The sequence below is a fragment of the Panthera pardus genome, unplaced genomic scaffold, assembly GCF_024362965.1.
Source record: "Panthera pardus isolate Hobbes unplaced genomic scaffold, ASM2436296v1 HiC_scaffold_15, whole genome shotgun sequence".
Lineage (NCBI taxonomy): Eukaryota > Metazoa > Chordata > Mammalia > Carnivora > Felidae > Panthera > Panthera pardus.
The window spans coordinates 88,591,182-88,617,307 of NW_026526710.1; the positions used below are offsets into that span (position 1 = coordinate 88,591,182).

A 26,126-nucleotide genomic window follows, 5' to 3' on the forward strand; every position below is an offset into this window, starting at 1 on the left:
TATTGTCGCGTTGTCTTTGGAAAATGCGTCGGCACAGGTTGTAATCTATTGGATGCCCAAATTGTCCCATAATTGGGTTGTGGGAACTTCTTTAACCTGGCTTCTTTTGAGTCCTTTTGACAAGTCTCTTCATTCTTTGAGCAACTTCATTATTTTCTGGTACAGGACAATGTCAGCTCATCTTGTCTTTTCCATGATCCAGCCCTAGAATCAGCCATTTCTCTAAGGAGTCCTCGTTCTTTTTTTAAGGGAAAGTTCTATTTAGAAAGTAAGATTTGGGCCTTAGGAGTGCTCACTGCTACTGGAGTGTGCAGCTGCTTCTAGGCCATCTTAGTGACAAAGCTATGGAATATATACACACACATTTACGGTTGTACTTAGTTTTTATTTAAGTATATATTAAAAACAATAAGGTCACGCCTGTACCTCCTATTCTGGTCAAGTACCACAGGGTTTAGTTTAATTTTATGCCTTTTCAGATATTTTAAAAATAGCTTTATGGAGGGGCGCCTGGGTGGCTCAGTTGGTTAAGCGTCAACTTGTGAGTTCAAGCCCCGTGTTTTGGTCTCTGCTGTTAGCACAGAGCCTGCTTCAGATCCTCTTGTTCTCCCCCCCACCCCGCCCCTCTCATTCTCTCTCTCAAAAATAAAAAAATAAACATGAAAAAAACAGCTTTGTGGAAATGTAATTTACATACCGTACAATTCACCTGTTTAAAGTGAATAATTCACCGTCCTCCAGTATATTCACAGAGTTGTGCATACATCGTCACATTTGATTTTTAGAACATTGGTGTTGCTCCTTAGCCATCACCGTAGAGTTCCTCTTCAGCCCTAGACAACTAATATCCTACTTTCTGTCTCCATAAATTTGTTCTGGATGCTTGATAAGAATGGAATCTTAGAATATGTGGTCCTGCATGTCTGGCTTCTTTTACTTAGCACAGTGTTCCTCAGGGCTAATCCACATCATAGCACGTGTCAGTATTTTATTTCTTTTTATGGCCAAATATTTCATTGTATGGATATACCACATTTTATTGATCCATTCATCAGTTGATGGACATGTGGGTTGTTTCCACTTTTTGGCTATTATGAATAATGCTGCTGTGAACATTTGTGAACAGGTTTTTGTTTGGATGCATGTTTTTAATTTCTCTTGAGTGGAATCAATGGTTCATGTGATACTTACATATTTAATCTTTTGAGGAACTGCCAGACTATTTTCCAAACTGGTTGCACCATTTTACACGATTCCCTCCAGGTATGAGAGGTCCAGTAGCTCCACATCCTTTCCAGCGCTGTTGTCTTTGTTTTCTTTTTTCTTTTTTCTTTTTTTTTAAATTATAGCCATTTTAGTAGGTGTAAAGTTACATATTTCATTGTGGTTTTGAGTTTCATTTCCACAGCTGATGTTGTTTAGCGTCTTTTCATGTGCTTAATGGCTGTTTGCATATTATCTTTGGAGAAATATTCAGATCTTTTGTCCATTTTTAAGTTGGGTTCTTTGTCTTTTAGTTACTGAATTATGAGGTATTTTCTTAATATGTTCTGGATAGAAGTTCCTTCTCAGAAATACGATTTGCAAATGTTTCCTCCCATTTTTGTGGATTCTCTTTTTACTTTTTTGATGGTTTTCTTTGAGGTGTAAAAGTATTTTATTTTGATGAAGTCCAACTCTTTCTTTAGTTGTTAGTGGTTTTTGGTGTCATATCTAAGGATCCGATGCCAAATCCAAGGTCACGAAGATTTACGCCTGTTTTCTTTTGAGATTTAAGGTTTAAGCTCTTAACACAGAGGTGTATGATACATTTTTGAGTTGATTTTTGTGTATGGTGGTAAGAAAGAGTCGAACTTCATTTTTTGGCATATGGATATGTAGTTGTCCTAGCATAATTTGTTGAAAATTACTCTGTTCTTAGTGTTTTACGAACTCTGTTAAAGATATAGATACAGGTACTCAGTTTTGTTTTCTTTCTTTTTAAGGAAAGATTCAAAAATGTTTCAAATTCCTGTGGAAAATCTTGACAACATCAGGAAGGTACGAAGAAAGGTGAAAGGCATTCTTGTGGATATTGGGCTTGACAGCTGCAAGGAGTTGCTGAAGGTAAGAGTGCATGAGGCAGATGGAGAGAGGACAGTGATGCTAGAGGCACGAGGTTGGCTTATGGAGGCAAGATTTGAACGGGGAGTTTTTGAAGAATGGATAAGGTTCTTCAAGATGGAAATTGCTAATCAAATGACTGCGTGAGAGCATCATTAGTTCTTCTTTATGTCTTTCTGACTTAAAGTGAGCTACTTTAAGCTGTTCAAGTTTTTAAAGTTACTTTCAGGTGGGCCTTTTTATCATCATTAGTTATCAAATATATTGGTTTTTGATCCTTGAAGGGAGTGTATTGAATTATTTGTTATTTTAGCAAAAGAAGACCCTAACTTGATTTCCCGCTATTGTTGGAGTAATCACCAGATGGGAATTTGTACATGATGCGATAGGGGTTTTCTGATTTGTGAATTTATGTGCAGTCTTAACAAAAGTTTAAAAATTAAAGTCACAGTCACATACTCTGATAAATTGTGTTCTCATATAATTTTTTCCTTTCTTATAACTTGAGAATACATGGCTGGCATATGTAGTAAAGAAATAAATATCGTTAAGGTCTGGTGTGTATCCTTGAAGCCATTGGTAATTGTATGCATGTTTTATTCATAACTAACAAAATAAGACTGTGTCCTCTTTGTTTTTTTGGTTTTCAAACTCGTCAACAGTTTGAGTCACAGTATTGGCCTGAGAAGGGTTAGATCTCAGACTTTCAGCCAGGTTGATTTTATTTATTAAAAGTTGGTGTAAAACTAATTACCAGGATCCTTGTTATGGCCAGAACTGGTTGTTGCTCTCAAGTAGGCAAATACTAATTTCTGAAGGATTCCAGGTAATTCTCTGTTCAGACATTACTGTCGCAGAGAGATCTTTGTTCTCAAATGCTGCCTTCCCCTCTATTCTCTGTTGTGTTACCTGCTCTGTTTTGCTTCAGACCTCCCATAGTACCTGATGTTATTTATTATCTGTCTCCCCCACTTAAATGTAAGAAGACAAGGACCTCCTTGTTTCGTAATCCACTGTAATAACGGTGATCAAAATTGTGATCTGGTGTGCGCACACAGACACACACACACACATACACACATATATCTATATATATATTTTTAACAAATATTTTTTGAACGAATGAATGAAAGTAAAAACCCATGTAGAGCAATACTTTTAATAACAGACTATGACGGAAAGTCCATCTGCAAATATAAGGATGGGGGAGATACTGAAGTCGAAGCTCTTGGGGAGATGCTACTGCTCAGCGGCAGTCTTAAAGTAAGAGGATTCTCGAGAGTTCTTTGCATCTGTGTTTATAAGTCATGTTTTATGCATGAGGAAGAAAGCAAGGTGATTATTTGGAGACAAGATTGAGAAGGCTGATAGTAGACATAGGCCATTAGTAATAGAGAAGTCTTTTAAAGTTCCTAGACCCAATTCCAGGGTGCCTGGGTGGCTCATTGGTTGAATGTCCAACTGTTCATTTCATCTCAGGTCATGATCCCAGGGTCGTGGGATTGAGCCCTGCATCAGGCTCTGCACTGAACATGGAGCCTGTTTAAAATTCTCCCTCTGCCTCTCCCCCATTCTCTCTCTCTCTTTCTCTAAAATTAAAAAAAACAATAATAAAGTTCGCATACCCAATTACAATGTGTGTGTGTAAGGGGGGTTCCCCCACCCTCATATAACAGAAGTGTTCTGGTTTCCCACGTGTGGAAGCTGTCTGAAGAGAGAAATAAAATTTTTATAGTCATGATTGATTAAGTCTTTGGTCTGTCCAACTTCCAGCCCCTCTCACCTCCCCAGAAGCTGGGGTGGTCATCCTGGAAACCAGCTGCACTTTTTGGTGGGGGGTGGGGAGGGTGGGGGATGGGGGATGGTTCTACCAGTCGCTGTCATTAATAACAAAATACCATTGCACCTTTACAGCTTGTAAGCGTTTTCAGGAACTGTGAATGAAGACCAAATTTATCTGAGAAATCCATATTAGGTCGTCTGAATAACCTTATTAATCATTTCTTATAACTTTCTTGTAAATCACTTTATCGCACTAAGTATGTGTATTTAATATTTGTGGAGAATATATAAGCTAAGAACACAAGTGTGTACATACAGACACAGGATATTTCAAATGATAACATGTGGGAACCTCCTACAGTGGTGCCTGGCATGTGGTTGATGCTCAAAAAATGGCCCTGAAGGGTAGTAGCATCTTTCAGTAAATAGACTAAGAATGTTTTTGGATCATTGGGGGGATATAAAGAGATGCTTTTTATTTTAATCTTGGCTCTTAGCTAGTTATGTGACTTTGGGCAAATCAGTTAATCTTTGGACCTCAGTGTCCTTATTACAGTGAAGGAATATAGAGAATTAAGATACCAGGATCCTCACCTTTATTAGAGAGATGACAGTTTAGTAGGAGTCGAAAGACATAGTTAACAGTAATAGTGAGAAATAGGCAGAAAGATCACTTCTAGCTGGGGAGGCTAGTGTGGCCTTTATGGAGATGAGATTTCAAATGTTTTCTTTATTTTTAAAGAATGGGTAGGATTACTCAGTGGGAAGAATTAGAAAGGGTATTCCAGGAACATGGAATTTAGAACCACAACCCAGTTGATTAACCCCCATCCAACCAGCAGAGTGAATTCAAGAACACATTACACTTAAGCCAAATTAACCAGTCATTCACAGTTTGCTTTAACATTTGCTCGTGTGTGTGTGTGTGTGTGTGTGTGTGTGTAGTACTTCAAATGTGTGTTTTCGAAGAATAAGGATAGTCTGACATTACCACAGGATGGTTATCAACTGAAGCAAACTGGTATTTTTATATCCTCTGATCCTTTATAGTATGTCCTCCTTGTCCATGATGGACCTAGTCTAGGGTCAGGCCTTTGGCTGTCATGTCTCTTTCGTGACCTTGAATGTGAATTCAGTTTATAAATGGAGTTCTGTTCCAAAATTGGTTTTGTTTTATTCTTAGATAAAACACCAGTAACAACTAAAATTTTCATCCTGGTGTCCTTTGTTTTTGACATTGTGTAGAACAGTACACTAACTTTTGCTTCCTTCATCAGCCTAAGAATGTGTTTAGTCATCTGAATTTGTTCAAGACTTGTTTACTTTCTTGATTATGTGGATACAGATATGTACATACTTTATAAGGTGAAATTGAGATATCTGAATGGCTTACAAGTATTCATTTAGATTAACTGTTGGGTTAAATGTTACTAATTCTTTTGAGGGAGAAGTTTTTTTGTTTTTTGTTTTTTAATTTGTAGCTGGTCCTATATTTTATAAAATTGTTTAAGATTCAGGGAATGTAAAGTTCAGTTTAGAAAAATTAGAAAACATATGCAGAAACATAGATAAGAAAAGAAGACTCATTCATAAGCCATTACCCCAAAATATCCGTTGTTAACATTGTGTATTTTTCTAGATTTAAGTGAGAGTGATCAGCCTATATATGATAGTATACTGGCTTTGTTTCTGTCTTTCACTGAATTTTATATTAATAATTCTTTTCCATGTCAGATGCATTTATTCTTAATCCCCCATACTATTTAGAATCTGGGTTTCAAGCAATAGAAACCAACACTGACCAGTTTGAGCCAAAGGGAATTTAGCGGAAAACTGTGAGGCTTGCAGAGTCTGCATTGGAAACTGGAGGAGCTAAGGAGTGGACGGACACCTGTCATGATTCTTCCTTCTTCCTTACCCAGCATTTCAAGTTCAGTGAGATGTCATGCTACCTTCTCTGATTTCCAGAGTGTCTGGGACTGTACTTTCCCAAGAGTTAGGACTTCAGATTTTAGGCAACACAGTCTTGTTGAAAGCCTGTATGAGAAAAATGAACTTTAGTGAAGATAGACTTTTCCAAGAACCTCATCTTCTTTTCTAAAAGTAGATCTAAATCCTGCTACTCATTGGAGTCTCTTGATTTTTTTTTTGAAAGTTAACATTTGATTGGTTAAAGTAGGGGCTGGCGATGTAACTTACAGGGCAGTGTACAAAATAAAAAAGTGGGTTTGGGCTGGCCCATAGGCCTGTTGTCCCAACCCACGGCATGTGAGTAACTCCCAAGGGGTTGCAGCCTCTGTGCTGGGGTGCTTGTGGTACCTGGATCCAGGCAGGGGTCAAGGTCCCCACCTGAGCCCTCCCCTGTCTGAGTCTGTGCCAGGCTCCCACTGGAGGTGATGATGGAATGTGGACTTCCTAACAGCTTGGTCACTGCCCCAGGTGGTGTTGATGAGAGTGGGAATGACTGCAGGATGAGGAGTGGAGAGCAGGCACAGACTCTTCCCCAGGAAAATTGGAGGTAGGACCATGTGCCCCATTGTCCTATCAGACTTGGTTTTACAAAACAAATTCAAAGATAAAATAATTATCAATTTCAAGATGGTGACAACAGAGCATTAAACCCCAGCACTGGCCTTTCTGAGCACAGGGTCCCATACAGCTGCACTAGTCCTGTGCCCTTGGAGTTGGCTCTCACTGGTATTTTCTAAGACCTCAGATTTTTTTTATATTTAATAATTTAGTTTACTTAACCTAATATATTCAAAATATTTCAGCATATAATCCGTGTAAAGTAAGTAATGAAATATTTTGCCCTCTTTTTTCTCCTAAATCTTCCAAGGATATTTAAAGATGTTTTTTATTATGGCAAAACATATATAACGTAGAATTTGCCATTTTTCCCACTTTTACGTACACACTTCATCAGTATTAATAACATTTACACTGTTTTGCAACTATCCACAGTATCTGCAGTTGACTCCTGACCTTTGTGGGGGTTGGGGGCACTGAGTTCCCTTCCTCTGCGTGGTCAAATCCGGGCATAACTTTTGACTCCCCCCAGACTTAACTACTAATAGTCCACTGTTGACCAGAATCCTTACTGACATCACAAGTCAACACCAACAGTTGTATGTTGAATGTATTATGTACTGTGTTCTTGTAATAAAGTAAGCTAGAGAAAAGAAAATGTTAAAAAAATCATGAGAAAATACATTTACAGTACTATGTGCATATTCATTGAAAAAAGTGTGTGTATAAGTGGACCTGTATGGTTCAAACCTGTGTTGTTTCACGGTCCACTGTGTTTCCAAAATTTTCATCCCCTCAGACAGAAACTTTAATTATGAAACAGTAACTCTCCGTCCTCCCCAGCCCGGCCCCTGGTGACCTCTCATCTACCCTATCTCCGTGGGTTTGCCTGTTATAGATGTGTCATGTAAGCGGAATTGTAATACTGGTCCCTTTGTGCCTGGTTTATCTCACTTAGGTAAATGTTTTTAAGCATAGTCCATGTTGTAGCATGTATCAAAATGTTGGTCCTTTTTATGGCTAAATCATATCCATTGTGTGAATACACCTTTTTTGTTTAGCAGTTCATCTCTTGGTAGACATTGGGTTGGTCCCATGTGTTAGCTGTTGTGAATGACGTTGCAGTGAACTTTGGCTTACAAGTATCTATTTGAGCCCCTGTTTTCAGTTTTTTGGGTATATACCTAGGAGTAGAATTATTAGATCATGTGATAATTTTATGTTGAGCTTTTTGAGGAATTGCCAAACTGTTCCCACAGAGGCTGTACCCTTTTACATTCCTACCAGCAGCGTATGAGATTTCCAGTTTATCCACGTCCTTGTCCTCTTTCTCTCTTTTTCTATTCCTTTCTCTCTCTCCCTCCCTTACCATTCTAGTGGCTAACAAGGGTGAGCATCTTTCATGTGCTTTTTGGCCATTTGTATATCTTCTTCTTTTTTTTTTTTTTTAATTTATTTTTGGGAGAGCACAAGTAGGGGAGGGGCAGAGAGGTGGGGACAGAGGATCTGAAGTGGTCTCTACACAGACAGGCTGACAGCAGTGAGCCTGATGTGGGGCTTGAACTCACGAACCGCGAGATCATGACCTGAACTGAAATCGGACACTAGTCATTTGTAGATCTTCTTTAGAGATTTCTGTTTAAATCCTTTGCCCAGTTTTCAATTGGATTATTTGTCTTTCTCTTGTTGAATTGCAGTTCTTTCTCCTGGTTGTTAAACTCTTATTAAATATGATCTGCAGATACTTTCTCCCATTCTGTAGGTTTCTTTTTACTTTCTTGATAGTATCTTCCAATGCACAAAAGTTTTAAATTTTGATAAAGTTCAGTTTCTTTCTTTTTTTTTCTTTTTTTATTGTTGCTGGTGCTTTTTATGTTGTATCAGAGAATCCATTGCCAAATCCAGTCATGAAGATTCTTTTATATGTTTTCTTCTAAGAGGTTTATTGTTGTATTTCTTTCTGTTTAGATCATTGATTCATTGTGAATTAATTTTTGTATGTGGTGTGAAGTAGGAGTCCAACTTCATTCTTATGCCTGTGGAAATTCATTATCCTGGCACCATTTATCGAAGAGACTGTTTTTCCCTCGTTGAATGGACTTGGCATCTTTGTCAAAATCATTTGGCCATGGATGTTTGGGTTTTATTTCTGGGCTTTCAGTTCTGTTCCATTGGTCTGTATGTCTGTCCTCATGCTGGTGCTACGTGAGATCATGAATCATGCTCCACAGACTGAACCAGCCGGGTGCCCATATACTGTTCATTACTGTAGCTTTATGGTAAGTTTTGAAATCAGGAGGTATGAGCCTTCCAATTCCTGCCTTCCTTCCTTCCTTCCTTCCTTCCTTCCTTCCTTCCTTCCTTCCTATATTGTTTTGGCTATTTGGGTTCCCTTGCAGTTCCATATGAATTTGAAGGTTGGGTTTCCATTTATGCAAAAGAGACTTGGAATTTCGATAAGGATTGTGTTGTAGATCACTTTGGGTAGTATTGACATCTTGACAGTATCCCTACCCATGAACATTGAATGTCTTTCTGTTTATTTAGGTACTTATTCTTGGTTCTTCACTGCATCAAGTTTGTGCTGTTGTGTTCAGAGTAGCCATTTCTGTGGGTCAAGTCTTGGATTAAATTGACATTTAAACCAGTGTTACAGATTGTCATGTTGTGAGCCCACCCCTATACCAATCTTTAAGAGACCTATATATGTATAAGTAGATGTTTAGGAGCTTATTAACCTGTTGTTTCTATATCTTATCTATAAAAATATATTGGAATATTGTTAGTATCCATTTATTTCCTAATAATTGTTTTTTCTTTCTTACTAGCTCTCCCCCCCCCCCCCCCCCACACACACCTGGCATTGGAGAACACTTCCTTTAAACTCTCCTCCCATAAATACAAATCAAAGCCACACTGAGATACCACCTCACTCGGGTCAGAGTGGCTAAAATTAACAACTCAAGAAACAACAGATGCTGGTGAGGATGTGGAGAAACGGGAACCCTCTTGCACTGTTGGTGGGAATGCAAACTGGTGTAGCCGCTCTGGAAAACAGTGTGGAGGTTCCTCAAAAAATTAAAAATAGAACTACCCTCTGACCCAGCAATAACACTACTAGGAATTTACCCAAGGAATACAGGAGTGCTGATGCATAGGGGCACATGTACCCCAATGTTTAGAGCAGTGCTTTCAACAGTAGCCAAATTATGGGAAGAGCCTAAATGTCCATCAACTGATGAATGGATAAAGAAGATGTGGTTTTTTTGTTTGTTTGTTTGTTTTTTTTTAATTTTTTTTTTCAACGTTTTTTTATTTATTTTTGGGACAGAGAGAGACAGAGCATGAACGGGGGAGGGGCAGAGAGAGAGGGAGACACACAGAATTGGAAACAGGCTCCAGGCTCCGAGCCATCAGCCCAGAGCCTGACGCGGGGCTCGAACTCACAGACCGCGAGATCGTGACCTGGCTGAAGTCGGACGCTTAACCGACTGCGCCACCCAGGCGCCCCGAAGATGTGGTTTATATACACAAGGAATACTGCTCGGCAATGAGAAAGAATGAAACCCTGCCATTTGCAGCAATGTGGATGGAACTGGAGGGTATTAAGCTAAAGTGAAATAGTCAGAGAAAGACAGATACCATATGTTTTCATTCATATGTGGATCTTGAGAAACTTAACCGAAGACCATGGGGGAGGGGAAGGGAAGGGGCAAAAAAAGAGTTACAGAGGGAGGGAGGCAAACCATAAGAGACTCTTAAATACAGAGAACAAACTGAGGGTTGATGCAGGGTGGGGGAGAGGGGAAAGTGGGTGATGGGCATTGAGGAGGGCACTTGTTGGGATGAGCACTGGGTATTGGATGGAAGCCAACTTGACAATAAATAATATTTAAAAAAATAATAAACTCTCCTCCCTTATCTCCTGTGACAAAACATTGCTGTTTCTTTCTTTTCCAGTATTTTCTTTAAAAAAAATTTTTTTTTAACGTTTATTTATTTTTGAGACAGAGACAGAGCATGAACGGGGGAGGGGCAGAGAGAGAGGGAGACATAGAATCGGAAGCAGGCTCCAGGCTCTGAGCCGTCAGCCCAGAGCCTGATGCGGGGCTTGAACTCACGGACCGCGAGATCGTGACCTGAGCTGAAATCGGACGCTTAACCGACTGAGCCACCCAGGTGCCCCTCTTTTCCAGTATTTTCTTATGAAAAATTTAAACCCACAGAGATGTTGAAAGGACTGTACAGTGAAAGCTCATCTACCTAAATTCTACAAAATTAATATATGTGTGTGTGTGTGTGTGTGCATATATAAAAATCATCATCTGTAAAACAATTGTATGTATATAGGAATAATTCCATATATTAAACAATTATGTGTTTGTCTTTAGCCCATCATTCTTATTTTTTGATGCATTCCAAAGAATGTTGCAGCAACAGTACATTTTACCCTTAACACTCAGCTTACGTGTCACTAGAGTTTAGTGTTTGTTACAGCATTTGGGGGGTGGGGAATTCATATGCTGTGAAATGCACTAAAGTGTCTTCAGATGAGGATTTGTGACGTGCATATCTTCATGAAATACGAGTCTCCATCAAGATGTAGGACAATTCCTTCACTCCAGAAAGTTTCCTCTGGCCCTGTTTCAGTCAGTCCCTGCCCCACTCCACTGACTACCACTGTTCTGAAATTTTGTACTATAGATTAGATTTGCCTATTCTACAGTTTTATGTAAATGAAATTATGTGTGCTCCTGTGAGAGATTGTTTTGTGTGGTTGCAGTATTCCATTACCTAGATGGATTAGTTTATTGATCCTTCTGACGTTCGACACCTAGGCTCTTGTTAGTTTTTAGTTATTGTGAATAAGGTTCTTATGAATGTTCTTATAAAAGTGTTTTTGTGGACATCTGTTTATGGGGTTATTTGTTTAGTTTTATAGGAATCGGCCAGACCTTTATGTAGTTGTGTGATTCCACACTCCTGTTAATAATAGTGTGTGAGGGGGGCACCTGGGTGGCTCAGTTGGTTAAGTGTCCGACTTCGGCTCAGGTCATGATCTCACGGTTCGTGGGTTTGAGCCCCGCATCGGGCCTGGTCTGACAGCTCAGAGCCTGGAGCCTGCTTCAGATTCTGTGTCTCCCTCTCTCTCTGCCCCTCCCCCACTCGCGCTCTGTCTCCCTCTGTCTCAAAAATAAATAAACATTAAAAAAAAATAGTGTGTGAGGGTTTCAGTTGTATCCTTAACATTTGGTGGTATTGAATTAAAAAAAAAATTGAAATGAAGCTTAAAATAGCGGTAAGAATGTTCATTATGTTACCATGCAGTGTGATTGTTAGCCCCATTTTTTAAGTTTATTTATTTATTTTGGGGGGGGGGGAGGAATCCTAAGCAGGCTCCGCACTGTCTGCAGGGAGTCCGATGTGGGGCTAGAACTCACGAACTGCGAGATCGTGACCTGAGCCACCCAGGAGCCTCACTTGGTTCTTTTTATATGTTGGATGGATTTGCAAAATTTTTCTTAAGGATTTTTCCATCTATGTTCATGAGTGACATGGTCTGTAATACCTTTTGTCTGGTTTTGGTGTCAGGGTAATGCTGGCCTTGTGGAATGAACTGGGAATTGTTTCTTCCTCTTTAAGAACTTAGTGTAGAATTGATAATATTTTTTCTGTAAATGCTTAGAATTCCCAATGAAGCCATCGGCAGTTGGAGTTTTATTTGTGGGAAGGTTTTTAACTTTGAATTCAATTTCTTGACTAGATATCAAGTATCATCTCTTTCTCTTTCTCCTTTTTTTTTTTTTTTTGAACCAGCTTTGGTGGTCTTTTTTCAAGGAATTTATCCATTTCAACTTAAGTTGTCCTATTTATCGACATAAAGTTGTTCATATGATTTCTTATCTGTAGGAGCCGTGGTGATCTTGTTTTTTAGGCCTTTGTTTTCTTAGTACCTAACACCATAAATGTACCTTGAGAGCATTGCAGAAGTATCCTTCACATTTGATTTACCGTGTTTCTACGTTCATTCAGTTTTGAAATGCTGTCTAATTTTGTTCATGATTTCTTCTTTGATCCATGAATTAAAAGGGTGTTTAGTTTCTAGAATTTGGGGATTTTCTAGATTATTTCTTGTTACAGATTTCTGTTAAATTTTGCTTTGGTTAGAGAATATACTTTATAATTATTCTAATTCTTGTAAATTTATTGAGACTTAGGGCTCTGCACAAGCTCTGTCTTGGTAAGTGTTTCATGTGGATTTGCTGTTACTGGCTGGAGAGCTCTATTAGCGTTTGGTCAGGTGGTCAGGTGGTTGGTTGTGTTCAGTCCTGTGTATCCTTATCCTTCCTGATTTTTGTGGATTTGTTATATTCTCTCATTGAGAGAAGAGGGGGTGTTGACATCTCCGACTGTATTTTTGGATTTGATTATTTCTCTTTTCAATTTAATCAGTTTTTGTCTCATGTACTTTTCTCTGAGTACATACACGTTTAGGATTGCTTTGTTCTGCTGATGAATTGTCCTGTTGTTGCAAAGTGACCTTCTATCCATGTTAATATTCTTTTCTCCCCCTGAAATCTGCTTTGTTTGATGGTAATGTGATTCCTCCAGCTTTCTTTCGATTAGTGATAGCATGACACCTCTCTTTCCATCTTTTTACCTTTAACCTGTCTGTCTTTGTATTTAAAGTGAAATTTTGGGGGCGCCTGGTGGCTCAGTCAGTTAAGTGTACGACTCTTGATTTCGGCTCAGGTCATGATCTCCTGGTTTGTGAGTTTGACTTTGAGCCCCAAGTTGGCTTGTTGCTGACAGTGCGAAGTCTGCTGGAGATGCTCTGTCTCCGTCCCTCTCTGCCCCTCCCCCACTTGTTCTCTCTCAAAAATAAACATTTAGAACAACGTTTCAAATGAACGTTTAAAATGTGTAGATAGCATTTAATTGGATCTTGTTTTTATTTACCCAGTCTGATACTCTGTGCCTCTTAATTTAAGTATTTAGACCAGGGGTAGGCAAACTACGCTTCGTGGGCCAAATCTGGCTTGCTGTCTGTTTTGTAAATAAACTGTCTTGGAACGTAGCCATGCTTGTTAGTGTTCATGGCTGCCTTTGTGTATGATGGTGGCACTGAGTAGTTGTGTGAGAGCCTGCATGGCTGGCAGAGCCCTAGATATTTGTTATCTGGCTTTTACTTTAGAAAAAGTTTCCAGCTCTTGTTCTTTAATGTGGTTATGGATATGGTTGGGTTCAAATTGCCCATGTCACTGTTTCTTTTTACTGTCTTCTCTGTGCTTCCTTTTTTATTCTTCTGCTTTGTTTTGGATTGAACAGTTTTTATGATTCCATTTTATCTCCCATTATTGGCTTATTAGCTGTATGTTTTTGTTTACCTTTTTTTTTTTTTAAGTTTATTTATTTGTTTTTGAGAGAGAGTGAGAGCATGCGAGCATGAGCACAAGCAGGGGAGGGGCAGAGAGGGAGGGAGACAGAGAATCCCAACCAGGCTTCGCACCGTTAGCATGGAGCCTGATGCAAGGCTTGAACTCACGAACTGTGAGATCATGACCTGAGCTGAAATCAAGAGTCCGATGCCTAAGCAACTGAGCCCCCCAGGCGCCCCTGTTTACCTTCTAATATAATACTGCTCCACATATAAGAACCTTACAAAGGGTGTCTGGCTGGCACAGTTGGTAGAAAATGTGACTCGATCTCAGGGTTGTGAGTTCTAGTCCCACATGGGGTATAGAGATTACTTAATAAATAAAGATTAAACGAAAAAAACATCAATACTATGCTCTCATTTCCCATTCTAGCCTTTGTGTTATTGTTGTCATACATTTTACTTGTACATATGTCATCACCTCAGAATACATTATTTCCAATTTAAATCTTTGTACGAATTTGCACTTTTCTCTAGTTCTGAATTGACTTGGTAAGCAGTGTATTAGCATAGGTACATTTGAAGACAGCTATTATATTATTATCTGGCTTAACTAATTCTTTTTTGTATTACAAATAATCTTTAATCATTGTAAAAACAGCAGTGTAAATTGGGAAAGTTAGAAAATGGAGGTAATCCTTTCTTTAGAAAATAAAATTTTAAATGCCACATTTCTGCCATTCAGAGATTACCGCTACTGACATCTTATTGTTTAGCCTTCTCTTTCTTTGTGCAAACACTTATGTGAGTAGAGTCGTTACCACAGTGAGCTCTTATTCTCTTACTGATCATGCTTTTTCAGTTTCCTGCATCTTTCGGTGTTGTTAACGCTTGTCTTTCTCATCTGATACCTAGTCCACATTCTGACTTCTCCAGTTTTCCTCCAGATACGTTTTATATTTGGTTTATCTGACGCAGGATTCAGTGTGAACACTGTTGCATCTGGTTGTCCAGTTCTCACTATCCCCATCCCTCCCTCCGTCTCCTCACCCCCTTCTGTTGTGTTGGCTGCACCCTTGTCCACACTGTCCTCCCCATACTGACTCTGGTGTCCTTGGTCAGGCACACACTTGGAGCTCCTACTTGATACTCTCCCAGGAGCCTCCCAAGTGCTCACCCCTGACAGAAGACCGTGTTTGCTTATGGAGCTTCTCTTTTTTGAAAATTATGGGGGCAGGGGGACGCCTGGGTGGCTCAGTCGGTTAAGTGTCCAACTTCGGCTCAGGTCATAATCTCAGGGTTCATGAGTTCGAGATCCTCCTTCCCCATCTCCCTCTGCCCCACCCATGCTTGTGCTGTCTCAAAATAAACTTAAAAAATAAAAATCATTAGTGGGAAATCTCATCTGTTTATTTCTTATAAAACTATAGTTTTTAACTACAATTTAAAACTTTAATTTTTAGGGGTGTTTGGGTGGCTCAGTCGATTAAGCGTCCAACTTGGGCTGAAGTCATAATCTTGCAGTTTGTGAGCTCGAGCCCCAACTCAGTCTCTGTGCTGACAGCTCAGAGCTCTGTGCTGACAGCTTCAGATTCTGTGTCTCCTCTCTCTCTCTCTCTGCCTCTTCCCTGCTCATTCTCTGTCTCTCTCAAAAATAAATGTTAAAAAAATTTTTCACCCTGTGACCCAGCAATTGCACTACTAGGTATTTATCCAAGGGACACAGGTATGCTGTTTCGAAGGGGCACGTGCATGCCAATGTTTACAGCAGCACTATCACCGGTAGCCAAAGTATGGAAAGAGCCCAAATGTCTGTCACTGGATGAATGGATAAAAGAGATGTGGTATATATACACAATGGAGTATTACTCGGCAATCAAAAAGAATGGAATCTTGCCATTTGCAACTACGTGGATGGAATTAGAGGGTATTATGCTAAGCGAAATTAGTCAGAAAAAAACAAATATATGACTTCACTCATATGAGGACTTTAAGACACAGAACAGATGAACACAAGGGAAGGGAAACTAAAAACGGAAGGGGACAAAACATAAGAGACTCTTAAATATGGAGAACGAACAGGTTACTGGAGGGGTTGTGGGAGGGGTGATGGGCTAAATGGGTGAGGGGCATTAAGGAATCTACTGAAATCATTGCTGCACTATGTGCTAACTAACTTGGATGTAAATTAAAAAAATAAAATATTTTTTTTCAAAAGATCGTTAAGACTTTAATATTTAATTGGATTATTTCAGCCTTTTCCTCTGTTCTTGTGCTTTATGGCTGCAGTTTGCTCATGGGCTACATTTTCATTTCACTTTCCCACGCGGATTTCTTAGGTGCTAAGTAATCCCTTCAGGTTATTTATCTTCTGAAATTGCTTAATGGTCTCTCTTTTTCTCCCTTTTTAAAAGGACCTTAAAGGCTTTGATCCAGGAGAGAAGTACTTTTTTAACACATCATGGGGAGATATTTCTCTCTGGGAACCTTCTGGAAAGAAAGTGGTATGTATTTTTGTATTTGATTTTTATGTTTCCTCAGAAGCTGGGGGTAAGTTTCAGTTTACTTTTGAGGAATATCACATGTGTTGGGATTGCTGATGAGTGAGGGGGAGAGGCGTAAATGGAAACACTCAGGGAAGGAGCAGGAGAAAGTGAAACGCTTTATAATATAGAATCATTGATGCTTTGAGAGGTTTCTGTACATAAAGTTGAAAAAGTGATGTAGTGAAACTGTTATTTGTCCTTGATCATAAGATGCTACTCATATAAGAAGGGCCTTGGTTTCTAACTATTCTGAGTAAAAAGAAATGCCATGACATTATGTGTGATGAAAGTACATCCTGGTTTCAGAAATTTAAAGTTGACAGCTTACAATTTAAAAATACGGATCTTTTAGTTGAGGAATACAATTTATAATAATTTGAGACCAAACCCAAGCAGATTCAAGCTAAATTCTCCTTATTAAAGTGTTTTCTGGAAACCCTTTCCTACTATCCAGCCATCGATAACATTAGCATCTTCCTCACTGTCATGCTCAGCCTGTCCCAGCACAGAGCCCAGTGCGGGGCTCCAACCCACAGACCGCGAGATCATGACCTGAGCTGAAGTCGGACACTTAACTGACTGAGCCACCCAGGCTCCCCAGGACTTTTGACTTTAAATAAACTTTTCCTATCACTAGTCAATCATTGTTCTGTCACAATTTTCTGTATCAACATTTCTGTTGTCAACTGTTCTCAGTTCCACTTTTCTGCCTGTCTTGTGTCACACCTGTTGGTCTCCTGCCCTCCTTGACCCAACACTTCCCTCTCTACCATCAGACACAAGGTGCCTTGAAACCACTTTGACTTGGTAATTCTCCTGCTTGGAACAGCATATGGCTGTTCAGATACGCCTTGCTTTGAAGACCTTGACTTCATGAATCTTTTCTTACATCTCACTGATTTTCTGTCTTCCAAATGCTCAGAAGATCCTGTAACGCAACATGCACTGTAATATATAATTATATGCTTTTCATCAAGAAACACTTTTTGAAACCTGCTACAAAGTAGGTAAAACTTTCTGAGTGCCTAATACAAAGAGGTACAAGTTAGGTTTTTTCCTCAAGGTGTGTATGTTTTTGTTGGGGTGAATAGAGCCCAGGCATAACGTGTTAAATCCGTATGAAATAGTGGTGTTTGGATTTGTTGACTAGACACCATGTTCAGAAAAGCCACCAAAGCCTGGTGTGGCAGAGGCTGTGCTGTCTGCTAGCTCAGGGCCTTATTCCTGTTTGTTCCTAAGGTGGCAGAAATGTGCAGTCATGCTGGATTGATTCTGTGGCTTGTGCTACAGTGAGGTCTTCAGGGGCTCAGAAAAAAGAGATTTGTTAGACATTCGGGTTTTGGGGAGAGAGACGTGCTAAGGTCCCGTCACGTGACGGAGCTCAGTGCAAGACCTGAGGAAGCAGCCTGACAGGGAGACGGTGCGCTGTCCAGGGCAGGGGTTTCTGCCAGCACCTAGATGCCTCACTCCGTCCTCTGCATCTGTCCTTGGTCATTTTTCTTCCTCTGTTGCCAGTAGGGCCCAGGTCTCCACTCCCCGTGTTCCCCAGTGGTATTCACCCCAGAGCTTCCGCAGGGGGCTGTTATGGGAACGTAGACTTTCATTTCTCTTGCCTAGTGCCTAGTGCCTAGGCTTGAGATTGCTGGATTGTATATGATAAAGAAGTACATATTTATCTTTATGACAGATGCCACACTGTTTTCCAAAGTGGCTATACCATTTTGCTTTCCCTCTGTGATGGGGGGGGGGGGGGGTCTAGTTACTGTGCACGCAAGCTAGCCTCAATTCTGTCTCATTTATGGTGCTTATGGTTTTATCCACTTATTTTCCATTCTAGTAGGGTTGTAGTGGTACCTTTTCTGGTTTTAATTTGCATTTACCTAGTGACTAATGATGTTGAGCATCTTTTCATGTGTATATTTGGCAGCTGGATGCCCTCCGGTAGTGTAAAAGTCTTTTACCCATTTTCTAAAATTTGGGTTATTTTTTTCTTATTGGGACTTGAACATGTCTACAACATGTATTCTGGATATAAGTCCTTTATTAGGTGTGAGGTTTGCAAATATTGTCTCCTAGCCTGTGGCTTGTCTTTTTATATTTTAAACAGTGTATTTCTTTCATTTCCTTCCTTCCTCCCTCCCTCCTTCCCTCCCTTCCACTTTTGAGAGGCAGAAAGAGAGGGAGGCACAGAATCTGAAGTAGGCTCCAGGCTCTGAGCTGTCAGCACAGAGCCCGACGCAGGGCTTGAAGTCACAAACCGAGAGATCATGACCTGAGCCAAAGTCGGACACTTAACTGACTGAGCCACCTAGGCACCCCAACAGTGTCTTTCACGGAGCAAAAGCTTTCTTACTTTGATGGAGTCCAGTTTATCAGTTTTGGTTTTTTTTTTATGGATTATGTTTATGTTTTCATATTTAAGAAATCTTTCCCTAATCCAAAGATCTGTTCAACATTAATGTATAGTAACGTGCAGTTGTTAGTAATTTCTTTTGGCTCTTTCATTGACTGTAATTTTCATTAACTGGTTTTTCACTATGCTATTTCATTAAGTATAAAACACACCATTTAAAAAATGTATTATTGGGGCTCCTGGCTGCCTCAGTTGGTAGACCATGAGGCTCTTGATCTCGTGGTTGTAAGTTTGAGCACCACATTGGGTGTGGAGGTTACTTAAAAATAAAAAATTCTAGGGGCACCTGGGTGGCTGTCAGTGGAGGGTCCAACTCTTTATTTTGGCTTAGGTCATTATCGCGGGGTTGTGGGATTGAGCCTGTGTGAGGCTCCAAGCTGAGTGTGGCTCCTGCTTGAGATTCTCTCTTTCTCTCCTTCTGCCCCTCCCCCTGCTTGCACGTATGCGTGTTCTCTCTCTAAAATAAAATACATATATGTATATATACACACACACATATATATATAAAAGATAAAAATTAAAAATGCTAAAAAAATTGTACTAGTCAAGTATAGTTGATGTATAATGTTAGTTTCAGATGTACACAGTGGTTCAACAACTGTATACATTTCTCAGTGCTCCCCACAATAAGTGTAGTCAGTTACCATACAATGTTATTACAAAATTATTGACTATGTTCTGAGACACACCATTTTTTAACGAACCACTAATAAAAAAAACCTAAAGCAATGCTTAAACTTTGTTGTACTGTTGAACTGTTAGTTGTAAGGTGTATCCAGATTTCTGAGATAATAAAATGTGAATCTGTGAAATACGGGTGGTTGTTTTTTTAGTTTTTGGTCCGGGGTTGGCTGTTGCCTTAGGTTTATTCTGCGTGCTATCAGAATGGCAGAACCTGGGATATTGCTAATTGCTGAGAAGGCAGTTCCACACTGCTGAACATGTTTGGGTGACTTCTCTGACTTGTGACAAGAGGGAAACCTGTACAAATAGGAGAGAGAGGGTGACAGAAGCTACAGAATGTGTGTGGGGGCATGAGAACACAAGCTTAGGAAGGGTGGGGTGATCCGCTGTGGCAGCAAGAATCCGTGTCTTAGATCTACGACACAGCCGATCTCCCCTACAGCCGATGCTGGGACCCAGCGTGAAGGTCCAGGTCTTACCTTCCTCCTCAGTGACACTAGGGCCAGGTGTTCTGTGGTTCAGCACCTCTAGGGTCTGGAGACTTGCGAGACCAAAGACTTCACGGCTGTCAGACCTTCACAAACCCAGCAAATTTTTGGATGTTAGAACATTGCATTGCTCCGTTGTCTTGCTCTTATACAGATGCCTGTTCTTATGCCCCAAGCCTGTTGGATTCCCCTATGTTTGCCCCGAAGAGAAGTTCTGCGTGGTTGGTCTGCGTTCTGGCCTGGAACTCGTTCAGGATTGTTGTAGCTCTTGAGGAACAGCCTCTTTCCTTACGACTTGTCACATAGCGTATTGGACACTTGCGTGTTGTAAGCACTGTCCATTTGGCTCCTACCTTTTCTAGGAGTGAGGGAAATAACAGTAATGACGGTTTAACAATTTGCATGTTAGGTTATTTGCAGGTAAATTCTAGAGGTTTTAGAATTTGAAGTATAAACAACATTGGAACTAGGGGAAATGGGAGGAGAAAGGGAGAAACTAACTTTCTGTAGCAGAGAACTGAGTTTCTTGTACTGGAGTGAGGAGATTCAGGTTTTAGTAGATGGCCTGGAAGGGGTCAGGGAGTGACGTGCTATGGGCCAGGTCCTGTGAGCACCGTCTGCAGCTAGGAATCGCTGCTACATTTTCAGACGTTTGAGGCGAAAAATGAATACTGTTTTGTGATATGAAAGTTCTTTGAAATTTGAACTAGTGTCTGTATAGTTTTGTTGGCACAAAGCCACGCTCATTGACTTGCATATTATCTACAGGCGCTTTTGTGTTACGATGGCTGCACCAAGTAGTTGGCATAGAGGCAGTATTTACTCTCTGGCCCTCTAAGAAAAAGCTTGCCCTGGCTCAGAAAAACACCATTCCCTGAGGGGTGATAGTGTTACATTATCTGGCACATTAGAAGAAAAAGAATCCTATACTTGTGAACTGTAGAAGGTGTAGGGTCTGGTATTTTTATTGAAGTATGTTTGACTTTCTTTTTTTTTTTAACAGAGATATCGAACAAAGCCATACTGTTGTAGCCTCTGTAAATACTCTACAAAAGTGCTTACTTCATTCAAAAATCATTTACATCGCTACCATGAAGACGAAATTGATCAAGAGCTGGTGATCCCTTGCCCAAACTGTGTATTTTCCTCTCAACCCAAAGTTGTGGGAAGGCACTTCAGAATGTTTCATGCACCTGTCCGGAAAGTCCAGAACTACACAGTGAATATTTTAGGTGAACCTAAGTCTTCTAGGAGTGATGTGATAAGTTTTACATGTTTAAAATGTAACTTTTCAAACACTTTGTACTACAGTATGAAGAAGCATGTGCTGGTAGCCCATTTTCACTACTTAATTAACTCCTACTTTGGCCTGCGAACTGAGGAAACGGGTGAGCAACCGAAAACCGACGAAAGTCTTTCTACTGAGAAGATGCCACCGTCTGACAAGTACTATTGTAAAAAGTGCAACGCCAATGCCAGCAGCCAGGATGCTTTAATGTACCATATTTTGACTTCAGATATACACAGGGATTTGGAAAATAAACTCAGATCTGTGATCTCAGAACATATTAAGAAGCCCGGCCTTTTGAAGCAGATGCACATTGCTCCAAAGCCAGCGGCACCCTTGGCCGTGCCCCCAAACGGCGGAGCTCCGGGCATCGCAGCCACATCTCCCTGCTTTCGTCTTGCCTTGCCACAGAACAGCCAAAGCCAGACCGTCGTGCAGCCAGTGCAGGGCGCAGTCCAGCCAGTGACTGTGGCCTCAGGCACTTCTGGAAGCCTCACCCACTCTCCGCCTGCTGTTGCCCAGTCCCACGTGACCCTGGTCTCCAGTCCTCTGCCGGTGGGCCAGAGCAACCTCCCTCTGCCGCCCTCAGCCCCGCAGCCTGTCTTTCTTTCTCATGGAGTCCCGCTTAATCAGTCTGCAAATCCTCCTGTGTTGCCCTTGAGTCAGCCAGTCGGACCTATCAATAAGTCTGTTGCAACTGGTGTCCTCCCCTTAAACCAGACCATCCGCCCGGGGGCTGTATCCCTTAGCCAGCCGGTCGGGCCCATAAACAGACCAGTTGGGCCTGGAGTTCTTTCAGTAAACAGACCTGCTGGGCCTGGAGTTCTTCCTGTCAGTCCGTCCGTCACTCCCGGGGTTCTTCAGGCTGTCTCACCAGGGGTGATTTCTGTGAGTCGGACAGTCCCGTCAGGGGTCCTGCCTGCAGGCCAGATGACCCCTGCCGGGGTCATCCCTTCGGGACAGACGGCAACTTCTGGGGTGCTTCCTGCGGGCCAGATGGTCCAGTCAGGGGTTCTCCCCATTGGCCAGACGGCCCCATCGGGGGTTCTCCCCGCTGGGCTGACGGCCCCCTCGCGGGTTCTGTCTGCGGGCCAGACGGTCCCGCTGAGGGTTCTGCCTGCAGGCCAGGTCGTCCCACCGGGGCTCCTTTCTCCCAACCAGACGGTCTCGTCGGGTGTTCTCCCTGTGAACCAGGGTATCAATTCTGGTGTTCTGCAGCTCAGCCAGCCTGTCATGTCAGGAGTGCTCCCTGTGGGCCAGCCAGTGAGGCCTGGCGTCCTGCAACTGAATCAGCCTGTGAGCACCAACATCCTGCCTGCAGGTCAGCCAGTTAGACCTGGCGCTTCTCAGAACACCACTTTCCTCACGTCAGGCTCTATTCTCAGACAGCTGATACCTACAGGGAAACAGGTGAATGGGATTCCCACGTACACACTTGCCCCCGTATCTGTCACTTTGCCTGTGCCTCCAGGAGGTGTCGCAGCTGTGCCCCCACCCCAGGTGCCCATCCAGCTCCTGCAGTCGGGCACAGCTGCGCAGATGGCCAGTTCCATGGCCAGCATGCCCTCTCCTCCCGTGGTGGTGAATGCCACTCAGAATATGTTTGTTCAGGCGTCTCCATCTGTGGCAGAGGCCAGTCAGGCGCTCAAACAGGCGAAGCAGTGGAAAACCTGTCCGGTCTGTAATGAGCTCTTCCCTTCCAATGTCTACCAGGTTCATATGGAAGTGGCTCATAAGCATAGTGAGTCCAAATCTGCTGAAAAACTGGAGCCTGAAAAGCTGGCAGCGTGTGCGCCGTTTTTGAAGTGGATGAGAGAGAAAACCGTTCGCTGTCTCTCTTGTAAGTGCTTGGTGTCCGAGGAGGAGCTCATCCATCACTTGCTCATGCACGGCCTGGGGTGCTTGTTCTGTCCGTGCACTTTTCATGACATTAAAGGTCTTTCGGAGCACAGTAGGACTGTGCACCGAGGGAAGAAGAAGTTACCTGTGGATTATAGTAACAAAGGTTTTCAATTGGATATCGATGCTAATGGCAACCTGCTGTTTCCCCATCTTGACTTCATTACCATATTGCCAAAGGAGGAGCTTGGGGAGCGGGAAGTCTACTTGGCGATACTGGCGGGGATACACTCCAAGTCACTGGTGCCTGTGTATATAAAGGTGAGGCCCCAGACGGAGGGCGCCTCTGGGAGCCCCAGCAAACAGGCTCTGACTTGCCCCTTTTGCTTTGGCACCTTTGTGACGACGGAGGCGTACGAGCTGCACTTGAAGGAGAGGCACCACATCACGCCAACGGTCCACACCATCCTGAAGTCTCCGGCCTTCAAGTGCATCCACTGCTGTGGGGTCTACACGGGCAACATGACCCTGGCAGCCATCGCCATCCACCTGCTGCGCTGCAGGAGTGCCCCAAAGGACAGCAGCTCAGACCTCCAGATCCAGCCTAGTTTTATTGAGAACAGCGAGCTGCTCTTGGTGAATGGGGAGGTGATCCACGACTCCAGTTTTTCTGTGAAGAGGAAGCTGCCCGATGGCCACTTTGGGACAGAAGACCAGAGGGACGTGGAGGAGCGGCCCCTCGTCATAAACACCGACGCAGCCCCGGCTCCCGAAAAGGTGACGAGTGCGGTGCCTTTTAAAAGACAAAGGAATGAAATCAGGACAGAGGGACCGCTCGTTAGTGAGGATGCCCTTCAGATTTTAGCATTAAATCCTAAAAAATATGAAGACCGTTCTTACGAGGAAAAAAAGCAATTTCTTAGAGATTATTTCCACAAGAGACCATATCCTAGTAAAAAGGAAATAGAACTTCTTTCCTCACTCTTGTGGGTGTGGAAAATTGATGTGGCTTCATTTTTTGGAAAAAGAAGATACATTTGCATGAAAGCAATAAAAAATCACAAGCCTTCTGTGCTTTTAGGCTTTGATATGTCTGAACTTAAAAATGTTAAACACAGGTTGAACTTTGAGTTTGAGCCACAAAACTTGTAAAAAAAAAAAAAATAGGAAATCTGAAGTACTAGATATTTAGTAGTTTTTTCAATTGAGATTTAAAAAAATGTTATTTTCTTCACTGTATGTTGAACTAATCAATTTCAGTGGTCTTTATGCTGCTCTTTAGATTTATTTCAGGTGCTCAGAAAGACTTCTATATAAAAGAAGTGAATAGTTGTTTCGGATTTATTGTTTCCTGCAGTTTGATTTTGTAACAATTATTTTTAGTTCTTCCCTGTCATGTAAATTAAATCCTTGGCTCTTTCATGCACGTCTTGTTTCCTAGTAGTGTCAGTATCGTAGGATGAAAACTGAAATCTGTATGTTTGTGTTTTCATTTAAGGAAATTTCAGCTTGTTTCAGAATACTTGATTAACTGCATTGATCTCCCTCAGTTAGCTTCACGTGTAGCAGCAAATGGTAAGCGCCGAGGCTGACAGAAGTGAGTACACACCCCTGTGACGTGTGTGCTTCCCTCAGGACGCACTGCATTAACTTACGCTGGTTTCTTCTTCTCAAGGTACTTGCTTTCTAGATTGTGATTCTGATTTACATTTTTTCAAGTTTGTCCTAGCTGCTGTCTTTTATTACAACTCATAGAAAACCAAATGTTTTCCTTTGTTAAAAATATACTGAACCTGAAGCTTGCTATTTAGCTCGTTAAGAGTTATTTTCAAATAAAGCAGTTTTGTAGGTGCGGAAATCCTTTTTAGTGTGGACTTCTCCCCTTTTTGATATGGTGGTAAGTCATTTCCCCGTTCAAAAGTAAGACAATACATTTTTAGTGCCTTTAGAATAAACGCTGAACACACACTCAGACTCTCCTCCCAATCTAACTCTTCATAAACCAGTGAAAGGAAAGGACCATGTGACTCAGGAATAAAATTTTTACCCCTGAGTGTGGAAGCTAACTAGAGTGTAGACATAGGTTTTCAGAGAACAAAGCGAAATGAGTAGAGCAAGAGCTGTATCCGTGTTGCTGTTACATCTTTGACAGTTTTCTAGAGGTAAACGTACTTGTTCTGGGGAGATGGGCTTTCCTCTAGCCCAGCTGTCTGGGTTAGTGGGATGGGGATTGCTGAAGAACTCCACTGTATTACTGTCCTTTGGACAGTTAAACCTCCAGGGTTTTTTTTCCACACACACAATAACTAAAAGCACCAGAGCCAGCAATGGAGACCAGCCAGTTTTGACCTTAAATCGTATTCCTGGTGGTACACAGCAGAGGCACCTGTCCGACGTACTCAGAGGATATGACGGTCTCTGGGAAATAAGACGATGTTACTCTATGGATTTTAAAAAGTAGAATACCTGCATGTAATTGCTATAATGTGCATTTTGAGGCGATTGTGAAACTGGTCTGTGATTGTTGGTGTACTCTGTTGTAAATCCAAAAAGAGCTTGTTGAAGTTTATTTTTTTTTTAACCTATTGTTTCAGAGTGTCTATTTTGAATTAAAATTTGTTATACCACTGCAAACAGAACTGTTTAATTCTTTTAACAGATGTGTCACTGTGACTTAGTAATCATCTAAATGTAGAAATACATACCACATTTATTTGCTAAAAAACACTGCTTGTCTGTGAAAGTAGGTCAGGATAACCCCAAAGAGCTAGTTACCAGTGCCTCCACGGTAGATGTGGCTAAATCCTCTTGACGTGTCTGTGATGTTGGCCTCCACCGTCAAATCGGATGTCAAGTAGGGTCGAACTCGCCTGTCCTGAGGCTGTGCTGGTGACTGTCCGTGTGGTGGAGGCCAGTCTGGAGGTGCTGACAGCAGCAGTTTACTGTGTGCGGCGGTGAGGGGAGCACCTGGCCCACCTTTGTTAAGTGATGTAAGTCAGGGTTTCTGTTAGCCTCTTGGGTGATAATTCTTTGTTGGGGGTGACTGCCCTGTTCGGTGCAGTGTTGGGCTGGCACC

At 41.6% G+C, this 26,126-nt stretch overlaps 1 protein-coding gene across 6 annotated transcripts in view; it reads left to right on the plus strand.

The window, feature by feature from the left end:
- The window catches only part of ADNP2 (ADNP homeobox 2), a 31,827-nt gene extending 6,138 nt beyond the window's left edge, over positions 1-25,689 (plus strand). For 4 of the 6 annotated variants that reach the window (XM_053902884.1, XM_053902885.1, XM_019423575.2 and 1 more), the window contains exons 2-4: positions 1,986-2,106; positions 16,207-16,296; positions 20,927-25,689. In XM_053902884.1, coding sequence (XP_053758859.1) covers positions 1,999-2,106; positions 16,207-16,296; positions 20,927-24,202 — 3,474 coding nt within the window. In that variant the 5' untranslated portion in view covers positions 1,986-1,998 and the 3' untranslated portion in view covers positions 24,203-25,689. Of the gene's footprint in view, positions 1-1,985; positions 2,107-16,206; positions 16,297-18,725; positions 20,251-20,926 lie in introns of those variants that run through there. The other 2 variants (XM_053902882.1, XM_019423577.2) reach the window with 2 other exon arrangements.
- The last annotated feature ends 437 nt before the right edge of the window (positions 25,690-26,126 follow it).